The sequence below is a fragment of the Grammomys surdaster genome, unplaced genomic scaffold, assembly GCF_004785775.1.
Source record: "Grammomys surdaster isolate TR1022 unplaced genomic scaffold, NIH_TR_1.0 264, whole genome shotgun sequence".
NCBI classification, from domain to species: domain Eukaryota; kingdom Metazoa; phylum Chordata; class Mammalia; order Rodentia; family Muridae; genus Grammomys; species Grammomys surdaster.
In genome coordinates this window covers 2,687,637-2,699,050 of record NW_021604705.1, presented here as the reverse complement: position 1 = coordinate 2,699,050, position 11,414 = coordinate 2,687,637, and the positions used below count along the sequence as shown (strand labels likewise).

The 11,414-nt window shown below is 39.3% G+C and overlaps 1 protein-coding gene across 1 annotated transcript in view; it reads left to right on the top strand.

The window, feature by feature from the left end:
- Window positions 1–10,786, top strand: part of Crot (carnitine O-octanoyltransferase) — a 29,899-nt gene extending 19,113 nt beyond the window's left edge. Inside the window, exons 10-17 of the mRNA XM_028776043.1 lie at window positions 357–458; window positions 2,408–2,599; window positions 2,829–2,959; window positions 5,991–6,114; window positions 6,892–6,970; window positions 7,056–7,149; window positions 7,254–7,373; window positions 10,071–10,786. Of these exons, the coding sequence (XP_028631876.1) occupies window positions 357–458; window positions 2,408–2,599; window positions 2,829–2,959; window positions 5,991–6,114; window positions 6,892–6,970; window positions 7,056–7,149; window positions 7,254–7,373; window positions 10,071–10,191 (963 nt within the window). The 3' untranslated portion in view covers window positions 10,192–10,786. The remainder of the gene's footprint in view (window positions 1–356; window positions 459–2,407; window positions 2,600–2,828; window positions 2,960–5,990; window positions 6,115–6,891; window positions 6,971–7,055; window positions 7,150–7,253; window positions 7,374–10,070) is intronic.
- The last annotated feature ends 628 nt before the right edge of the window (window positions 10,787–11,414 follow it).

Genomic DNA, 11,414 nt, shown 5'->3' with positions numbered 1-11,414 from the left:
TAGTGGTATATGGGTTGATAAGCATTAGTGGTATATGAGTTGTTAAGATATTTTACTCTCAACTCATTAGGCTTCTTACACTACCCAAGTTTCAGAAGGCTTCTGCTTGTAATTATGTGTATGGTCTGGAAACATTAGTGAGTAATGTATTGAGATTCAGTCTTCTGGTTAGATTTTCATAATTTGAGATTTAAGAAATAGCTCAAGCCAGACCCAGAATTACCTGTTGAATCTTCACAAAACTACCATCTCTTTAAATTTGGTTGACATAAAAGTAAAATGATACATATTCTGAAGTCTGCTTGTAAACCAGTGTCAAAATGCTTTTAATTTTGGAAAAATAAAATGTTTTATAGGTCTTTGAAATGCTTCTCAGTGGAGATCCCGCAGTACGCTGGGGTGACAAGTCCTATAATTTGATTTCCTTTGCTAATGGAATATTTGGCTGTTGCTGTGATGTGAGTATCTTGTTACCAGGGTGCACCCCCACACACACACACACTTTAACTTCTTATGTTAACTCGAGGTACACACGGTGCAACTACAAAGACTTGTATCGTACTGTGATGTACTGTAAGTAAACAGTTTTTTAGTTTTATGTTATTATATTAAGTTTTGTTCTGAATTGTCAGGGAAAACAGAACACAGGTTTCTGTTGTAGGCCCACAGTTTGGAGCATGTCTGCAAAAAGGATTTTGAATGTAATTTTTATGCAGAGTAATTTCTTAAAACCTATTGTTATCAAATAGTTTCACCCAGGGAAGAACACACCAACTGATTGCCCAGTAACAAATGGTCATCCCTGACAAAGTAACATTATGTAGACTGATAGGTTATATTTGTAAATACATATGTATATACATACACATATATGCAAATAACAACCATTAATGATAAAAGAGGCCACAAATTTCAAAGATAGCAAGGAGGGGTACACAGGAGGATTTGGAGGGAGGAAAGGGATGGGGGAAATTATGTTATTATATTATAATCTCAAAAGGAAAGGAAAAATATTTTTAAAAATGAGTGAAACAATTGAAAACCTATTTTCCTGCTAAAATTCCCATCCTAACTTGAAAGGTAGCATCTGGCATTAGACAGGTGTTACTGCTTAGAGTAAGGACTGTGTGACTGTTCCCAGAATGGCAGGACGTGTGGACAAGAGAGCAGGAGAGAGCCTGCTGCGTTTACCCTTCACAACACGACTGCTTCCTTGTGCTCTTGTATCGCTCCCATGGACTTGACCAGCTCTGGCTTTGTTTTCCATTCAGGAAATCTGTAAACCAAGGGAATGAAATAGCACAAAGACCCCAAACCTCAGGCTTGCGGTGGGCTTCTGTCTGTCTTAGTGGTGTGGAGAGTGAAGAGAGGGTTCTGTGTGCATGTTAGGGAAGTGATCTACTCTGAGCTACAGCCCTGATCTTGTGACAGCGGTTTTTTTAATCATAACTTTATTTTATTTGATGGAACTTAATCTGCCATTAGCTTAAGAAGATGTTGGCATAGTTATATTTTTAGATGTGGATAAAACATGCATAAAGTATCTAAATATTTTCATTATAAAAATATTTCCTCAGTTTTGCAGCTGGAGCTACTTCTCAGGTGCAGTGCTCTGTGTGGTTATTGTAGTTACAGATTTAGGATCATTGCAGCTCTCCTCGCTCTGTGACTAGCCAACATGTTCCAGTGGCTCCAGAAGAGGTCCTGAAGTAGTTCTCACTGCTTATTATTGGCTTGTGTGAAACATAGTCCTTGGGAGTTGAGTGTGCTGTCATTAGCCTGGCCTAGGCCACTGTCTAATCTTGGAACATTGTGGGCAGCTCAGTCTCCTTCAACTTAATACAAGGCTATGGTGGTCACTAAAGCATAGTGAAGTAGCTGTTATTCCAGAAGCAGGTGGAGACAAAGCTAGCACAGCCCATCTTTCCCACAGCACTTAACATTATGACTTATTTCTGCAGAATCTAGGCATTCGTGCAGATCTGTGCATACTAGCCCTGCTCTCTCGTTCTTACTTAGTGGGCCTCTCTTAGCCAGAGATATTCATAATTGCCATAGTCCGGTGTCCTCACCTGATAACTACACTGTATTTATAATTCCATAATATTTTCATAAGACACAGGGTGCACCTGCTCCAACTCCCAGTAATTTCTTTGGATTGGATTGTGGTTACAGCCAAAAACACCAAGAGCCCTACTGTGTGCTTTCGTTTTTGAATACTTGCTCTTTTTTTTTTTTTTGTCTTGAAAAATCAGCAGTTCCTATTTTGTAGGACAGAATTGTATCATTAGGAAGTCAGATACTGGAAGGCAGACATACCTACCTTATCAATTAAAAGTAAAGAGAGTGAAAACTCCTAGATTTTAATTTGACACAAACTACTCAAAATCTTGTGTTTTCATTTTAGCACGCGCCTTATGATGCCATGGTTATGGTGAACATTGCACATTATGTTGATGAGAGACTGTTAGAGACGGAAGGAAGGTGGAAGGGATCAGAAAAAGTCCGGGATATACCATTGCCAGAGGAGCTGGCTTTCACCGTGGATGAGAAAGTACTGAATGATGTCTCCCAAGCCAAAGCCCAACACCTCAAAGCGGTAGGTTTTTAATTTTTCTTTTAAATTAGTAGTGTTTTTTTTCTGTTAGCTGACATACATGAAAATGTGGTTATTACTAAAACATAGCTTCATAAAATATCTTAAAATTATAACCTTAATACCTTTAGTTCTTTGTGTTTGATGATTAATGCAAATAATAATTTGATTCCCTTTGAACTTTGAGTTTCACCTTCCTGTGATTTTTCACTGCTTCTTGATTGTCTGTCAGGCATCTGATCTGCAGATAGCAGCATCTCCCTTCACATCTTTTGGCAAAAAGCTCACGAAGAAGGAGGCCCTCCATCCTGATACCTTTATTCAGCTTGCTCTTCAGCTCGCCTATTACAGACTTCACGGACGGTAAACCATTTTCCTGGTCCATATCTTGCCGTTACGTGGCCACTGCTTCCCAACTTCATAGTGGATTTTCTCACCCGTTCTTTCTTTGGGGTCTCATCAGTTTAGTAAAGCCCAGTCCGTGACAGCTGTGTATGCTTTTCTGTTGACTCTTTGTCCTGATCATTTGAAGGGTCTACGCTCTTAAGAATGCTTTACCATGTGAAACCACTGTGCACTCGTGTTCTGTAGCATATCATTTGCCCTCTTCAAAGTGTCCTTTGACCCACACAGTTACATTTTGATGAGAGCCAATGTATTTTCTTTTTCTTTTGTTGCTTATAAACAGAATCAAACAAATCCAAAGCACTGAAGATTTTCCCATTTTTTTTTTAAGATTTTAAAATTGTTAGTTCTTTTTGTAGATCTATAAGCCACTTGAGTTCATGTTTTTATATGTTGTAAGGAAAGACTCTATATTAGGATTCTTCATGGAATCAACCTAATGTGTGTATGTCCGTGCAGTTGAGGGCGGGTATTTAAGGGATGAAGTTTATTATGGAAATTGGCTTACATAATTACAGAGTCAGTGAGGACCCATGAGCTGCCAACCAGAGAAGCAGCAAGATGCTGCTGGGATTCCGTAAGTGTACATTCTTGACAAGAAAGTCAGGTGACATACAGTCCTAAGTCCCAGTCCAGTTCTGAAGGCCCAAGGGACCAGGAGCTCCAGTGTCCGAGGGCAGAGATAAACACTCCAGCTCAGATGGTGACTTTTCCGTCCATGGATGCATTTTTTTCTGTACACGATTTTTTTTTTTACTAGATTAAATAATGCTCACCCACACAGTGGGGGCAAACATTTTCTTCTCTGTATAGCCCATGGATACAAATGCTAATGTTGTCTGTAAACACCCTCCCTTTCTGGGCATGTGTCTTCCAAGGAAGTTAATACATGACATTAACTTCATGTCTTTCCCAGTGGCCCTCCAGCTCCCTCTCACTGTGAGGACACGGCTTTCTCCAGTGGAATGTTCTTGGTTCCTCTTCTGAAAGTCTGTTGACTGGAGGTGGGACACCTTGTTCTCAGCTCTCTTCACGTGTCTTTCTTATTTTCTTTTTTTTTAAAATTGGTTGCTTTGTTTTAAACTGAAAGGTGATTTGTTCAGTATTTCCTTCTTTATGAGATTATTCTATTTTGGATTTCTTGAAATTGTATGTGAATTTTAGAATGAATTTTCCTAACTCTTCAAAGGACAGTAGTATTGAGATTTGTGTTGGGTCTTTAAGGCTCTTAATTGTACTGCCGTCTGAATGTAGATTAAAGCCTTCATTTTTTTTTCTACCAGTATTTAGTTTGCAGTATCCATTCCTGTTTATTTCCTAAAATTTAATCTTGACTATTTTACTTGTTTTCAACACTTGTGTAAATGGATTGGTTTTCTAAATTTCTGTTTATCACAAGTGTGTAGAAGAAATATAGCTGATTTTTGCCTCTTGATTTTATATCCTGAAATATCATGGTCTTAGCTCTTACCATTTTTAAAACAAAACTTTTTGGGTTTCCTCTTGATTTTATATCCTAAAATATCATGGTCTTAGCTCTTACCATTTTTAAAACAAAACTTTTTGGGTTTTCTAAATGTGAAGTCATGTGATCTATGAGGAGTATTGGTTTTCTTGATTTCCAGCTTGGGTGCTTGCCTATTTTTTCTCATGCTGTAGTGTGGATGGAGATGCAGAAGTGGACATTCTCTCCTGTGTTAGCTGGGCTCTCATAGAAACCCTTATGATGTTGAGGAACTGGCTTTCTGGTCTGTGTTACTGAGTTTTGATTGTGAATACATTTGTCAAATGCTTTTCTGTGTGGACTGAGATGTGTGGACGGGCCTCCTAGTGATCTTGGCTACGTCTCTCCTGGCTCCTTGTTGTGGTTAATGCTGGTGTTTTACCTGCCGCTGATAGTACTGGAAGCCCTGTTCAGCTTCTCTGCCTTACCAATAACTCCCTGTTCACCCTGCATCGAATTCCTTGGGCAGAGGAAAGTAGTATTAAACAACTTATCGAATTTAAACTATTTATCTTGTGTCCACATTGGCAAATGCTGGCTTTCTTGACAGTTTTGCAAAGCCTGGAGCAACCTTTAAGAAAAAAACAACCTTCCTTACTTCTGGCTTCTGTAAGCCTGGCCTGCTGCAAATGAGTTCTTTACAGCCAGCAATGGAAATGTGGGGCAGCATGCATGGATAAGCTCCATGTGTTGTACTCGATCGATCTGTCTTCCAATATTTAAGCGGAAGCATTCCACTCCCTGTCTTTCTCTTATTGCATTTTAGTTAATGAGGAAACTGATGAATTTCTGTGTAGTTTTGTGTAGTTTCCTGAATCCCCAATGTTTTCTAGTGTGAGGCTCTTTCTCTTCAGTTTTTAACTGTCTCAGCCACTCCCCAGCACCAGTCCCACCACGGTAGTTGGCTTTTTTCAGAGCAAGAAAGTAAAAAGGACACCTCTGTAACCTAACAGCCCTTGTCTCTGCATTAAATGCAAGTCACTAACTCCAATCCACAGTCACAATGTGCCAGAGCAGGAATAGCAAGAAGCATCAGCCACTGGAGACCTTCTTGGAGAATGCCTGTCACAGCCTGCAGTGCCTACAGCCTGAAAGCAGCCGAGCCTGAGAAAATAACCTGTGTTAGCTGGGTGGTGGGGTGGCGGCGGCAGCACACTCCTTCAATTCAGGCACTCAGGAGGTAGAGGCAGGCACATCTCTGTGAGTTCCTGGCTGGCCTGGTGTTCCAAGAGACAAGTTCCAAGACAACCAGGGATGTTGTACAGAGAAACCATGTCTTAAAAAAAGAAAAAAAGAAAAGAAAAGAAAAAAATAGTTGATGTTATCAGACTGTTTTCTTACTCTTTGGTTTTGAAAACAGCCTTTGTTGAAAGTCTGGCTTTTAGACTGACTTGTAGTCTTGGTCTGTGATCAGAAAATTGTCTTCTTATGTGACTATATTTGTAATAACATTAGAAACTTCTGATACTCTTAAAACTACTTTAGCCCCGGTTGCTGCTATGAAACAGCTATGACAAGATACTTCTACCATGGCCGGACAGAGACTGTGCGGTCGTGTACAGTAGAGGCCGTCCGGTGGTGCCAGGCCATGCAGGATCCCTCAGCCAGTGTGAGTATTGGACAGACAGACCGACAGAACTGGCCTCTGATGGCCGTTGTGCTTCTGTTCCCCTGGATTATCTTAAGGCATTTTCCTACAGTTTGCAGAGTAGTAATTTGCCACTGACACATGTGCCTAAGAGGATGAGGCAGCAGATCTGCACAGCTCGCTGGTGTCCGTTTCTAAGGCAGACGTCTTCAGTACTGAGATTTTCATCAGTGTTCATCTACCTTTCGACCAGCGTCAGTGCAAAGTAGGACTTTGCAAAGACCTTTAGAAGAATGCTTTCCTCACGTAGCCAGATGTCTAGTTCTTGTTTGAAGTCACGAGCACTAGAACTGGTGTATGTGTTTAGTTTTGAATACTTGTAAGTATTTAGACAACAGTGTGTTTCTTCCCTGTTATTTTGAAATCTTGCCTGTTTTAGTTTGGAAAGACATGATTATGTTAGTTTTTAACAGGGATTATTTTTGTAGTTAGTTAAATTTTAATTTTTAAATTTCACTGTTTGTCTATTAATATTACAAGTGTCTCAAAGCAGTCGTCAGCACTGCTCTTGCCAATTTTAGGGAAGAAGACAATGAAAAAAAAAAAATCAAGGCTTACGGGGAAGGCAGGGTGATAGGAGTAAGGAAGGAGAGAAACAAGCATCACAGTTCTACCGACCTCTTACTGCGTCCCAACAACTAGATGAGTCTCTCTTGCTGCTTTGGGCTTCATACAGTTTGGTATTGAGTTGATTTATAGGTTTGTTTTGAAAATTAACTGTTTTCCTTTGTGATACAGCTCCTTGAACGTCAGCAAAAGATGTTAGAAGCTTTTGCGAAGCATAATAAGATGATGAAAGATTGTTCACATGGAAAAGGTACTTAAGCTTGAGTTCTTCTTGTTTAAAAATTCTTTTATTGGAAACTCTTTTTTCTAATGTCAGGCTTGGGATTTCATTGCAGGATTTGACCGTCACCTTTTAGGTCTTTTGCTCATAGCAAAAGAGGAAGGTCTCCCTGTTCCGGAACTATTTGAGGACCCACTTTTCTCCAGAAGGTAGCTTGGGGTAGTCCATCATGTGCATCACATGGTTCTTTCTCTCTGGATGTCAGAACACGGCATCTGCAGCCTAATGGACATCTTTTCTTTGTGCTACTCAGTGGAGGAGGTGGAAATTTTGTGCTCTCAACAAGTCTGGTTGGTTACTTACGAGTTCAAGGAGTCGTGGTCCCCATGGTACACAATGGGTATGGGTTTTTCTACCACATCAGAGACGACAGGTAAGCCACTCACCTTTACTCTTCAGATATATTAAGAGTTGTGACTTGTTTCTGATTTTAGTATTTTTTCTACACTATGATTTTACTCAAGTTAACTGACATTTGCTACAGGACTAGCCACTTTGCTACCTGAATATTTAACATGTGTTGATATTTCTCTCCTCTACTAGAGATCCTTGTAAAATCACTGTCTAGGGGCTTTTATGCAGAATGACATTTCAGAATATTTCTGTAACATCCTGTGTTACAGTGACATCATTTGTGAAACCTGTACATTTAAAAAAAACATATTTGACCCATACAAGGTATTTTTGGCAAGTTAAAATTGGAAATGTATATAGACCTCCATATTTGCAGGTCTACCTGCAGAGTGATGCTCTCCCCACAACACTAAATTCACATACATATTTACTAAATGGCCCTTCTGCAAACCTAATTGACACTGCTGTCTCTCAGATGAAATACTTGAGGATTTTGTCAATATTTTTTTCATTGTTAAATTTGAAGATTGTATGATTTAAAGTGGTTTGACATAGCACTTTTCTTTAAGTCTGCTATATTCTTTTCTGAAGAAGATATAAAATATGAAAAACAGAAAGTTACTTAACATTTCTATTGCATTGCACAGGACAATCTTTGGATGATACTTCCATTTTGTAATATGTGCACATCATTTTTAGTACTCTAAATCATCAGGCTGTATCCTTTTATCTCATCTTCTCCGATTTCAAGTAGCTCTCACTGCCATTAACTATGCTTTAGATATTATGAATTTGAATAGCATAAGCTTCCATATGAAAGACTTATTCATGTATTAAAGAATCATTTTCAGTCTTCCCTGAGATACATTTCCAGTTTGTTTAATCACTTTGCTATCGTGTTTTCCTACCATTACAAATTAGTATATATGCTAGAGGTATAGTACACCCTTTGTTGTTTCATCATATGATTTCCAATTGTATGTTTTTATGAAGTATTTTACTAGTAGGGGAGACAACAGTAGTATAACTTCAGATCTTTACTGAAACATCTTTTCACTGTTTAATGTCATCTATGTCTCTTTGTGAATTGTCCAGGTACAAAAGGCTGGGTTTTTTTTGTTTTGTTTTGTTGTTTTTTTTTTTGTTTGTTTGTTTTTGCTTTTCAAGACAGGGTTTCTCTGTATAGCCCTGACTGTCCTGGAACTCACTCTGTAGACCAGGCTGGCCTTGAACTCAGAAATCCGCCTGCCTCTGCCTCCCAGGTGCTGGGATTAAAGGCGTGTGCCACCACTGCCCAGCCAAAAGGCTGTTTCTGTCATTCAGAAACGTAACTGAGTCTTTTGAAAAACTAAATTCTTAAATACAAATAATTTTAGAAACTTGTGTGTGTGTGTGTGTGTGTGTGTGTGTGTGTGTGTGGTTTTTTTCAAGACAGGGTTTCTCTGTGTAGTCCTGGCTGTCCCTGAACTCACTCTGTAGACCAGGCTGGCCTCAAACTCTAGAAACTTTTTGCTATTACTAAATATTGGAGAATTTTGTTCACAGTATAGTTGGAAAACAACTCATTGCTCTTGAATTATTAGATAAAAATAAGACACAACTTCAGTATTCCTATGTGTTTCAGTATATGCTAAAAGCACCCAAAGCCAGCTTCCTCTGTCTGACAGTGTAACTGAACTGTAGCTTAACTTCTTAGCATGAAAGAGGCCCAGGTTCATTCTCTAACATTGACCTCCCCAAAAGCTTCATCATTAAATACTAGGACAGAGGGCCAGAGCATGCTTTTATTTCATTTTGCTTGAGCTAAAGCCCATGTTGAAGATGTACTTTGCCATCATTTCCAATGATGTGAAGGTTGCATGGCTGGCCAGAATCTTTACCCTGAACATTTGGCTTTGATATTTATCCATAAACTTCCTTAAAACTCTGCAAGGCTAGTCCACAAAAGGTAGGCACCACATGTTCTGTTGGGAGTCTAGCGAAAGCCAGACTTCTCTCCTATTTACGTGGGCTCCCTGGGGCTCCTTGTTCTTACTTTCTAGTTCTGGAATTGTACCACCCGGGGATCTATTAGGAGGTGGTGGAAGGCAAGACTTGTCTTAGGAGATCACTTTAGCTCATGCTGAAATGCTTTTCTTAGTCTCTTATCTGTCCTTTGTAAAGTGCTTGTTAAGTGGTAAACAGGTCAACTTTTCTTACAAAGAATGATGAGATCATAATCATACTGTAGCCCATTCTAGTAGCAACTTTTAGGAAGAAATGTGGAGTTTGTTTGTTTCTTTGGTTAGTTGGTGGTTGATTAGTATTTGGTTGATGGTTGGTTGGTTGGTAGTTGGTTGGTTGGTTAGTTGGTGATTGGTTGGTTGGTTGGTTAGTTAATGGTTGTTTGGTGATTGTTTGGTGGTTGGTTGGTTGGTTGGTTGGCTGGCTGGTTGGTTGGTTGATCTTTTGGCTGTTTGATTGTTTGTGTTTTTAGACACAAACTTCTGCTCCAAAGGTTGGTTGTGTACTTATGGTTCTCAGACATTGTGTAATCCATTGAGATAAGGATTCCAGTGTGTAAATGTGTTAACTGTGGCTCTGTCTTCCTGTGTCAAGTTACACATACCTAACATCATCAAGAACTCACGTTTTACATTTGAGCTGCCAGGTAGAACCTCCAGCATCACAACTTGGAACCTATGACATAATCGTTCATGTGTTCTGTATTTCACAGGTTTGTGGTGGCATGTACATCTTGGAGGTCATGTCCAGAGACTGACGCAGGAAAGCTAGTTCAGATGATTTTTCATGCTTTCCATGATATGATACAGCTGATGAACACCGCTCATCTTTAGAGACTCAGAGACAGACACAGATCGTAGAAACTCGATACGGAGAGTAGTACGGTGATATGGCATGGAAGGAATGTTGACTTAATGTAGGGATTAGGAGAGCGATGCTCTCTAGATTTGTTCTACCTTAAAGCCTCCTGTGCTGCAACAGCAGTGCAAAGTCAGACATAGTGAATAGAACTATGCAATGTTTAAGCCTCAACAATGCAAATCTGTATATCTTAACAATACAAATTCTACTCTAATGTTAAAGTATTTCTAGGTAGGTTGCAAATCCTCTGTGAACATAATTGTAGAGTCTTTCTCAAGCACTTTAATACTTTCTAATTGCCAGAGGGATAAAGCACATGGTTAGATGCTAATTTCCCTGACAAAAGTGCCTTCCATACCCAGCACAGGAGTACAAGCCTGTGAGATTTCATGGGAAAACCACTGTTGTTCAATAGTGATCTAAACTAGCTCCTTCGAACAGATAAAAGGATCAAGTTGTATTAGAAATTTTTGCACTACTACAGAAAAGAATATTAGTAAAACTCATTATGATATGTTGTAATTCATTTTGTGAATATAAAATTAAAGCACTTCCATTTAAACCTAATTGTTAGTGCTAGTGACTTTTTTGGTTGCTGTTGTTTTGTTTTTTTGTGACAGGGTTTCTCTGTGTAACCCTGGCTGTCCTGGAACTCACTCTGTAGACCAGGCTGGCCTTGAACTCAGAAATCCGCCTGCCTCTGCCTCCCAGGTGCTGGGATTAAAGGCATACGCTATCACTGCCTGGCCTGAGCTAGTGGCTTTTAAAGAGTTAAATATTAAGTATGATTCTCAGAACTTTACAATTATTTCCCATTGTTATTCAAAATGGTGACTTTGGATTTTCTCTCATTGCTACTCAAAGTGGTATTCTCAAAGAATAAAACATCCAGAATCCTTATAATTTCTCATCTTATGTTCAAAAAAAAATGATTTCTGTTTGCTTTCTTCACATTTTCTGTTATCAGCTAAATATTGTATAATAAATCTCTTAAAACTTAGTGTCTGGGCTGAAGAGGTGGCTCAGAGATTCAGAGCACTGGCTGTTCTTTCAGAGGATCCAGGTTCAGTTCTGTGTGGAAGGTAAGCCTGGAACACTTGGAAAAGACAAGTGTGTGTAGTACAGTTTTTGAAGCGATTGTGAGAACTTTCCAATCATTAGGAAACAAATGGGAAAGCCGACCTTTGGAAGAGGA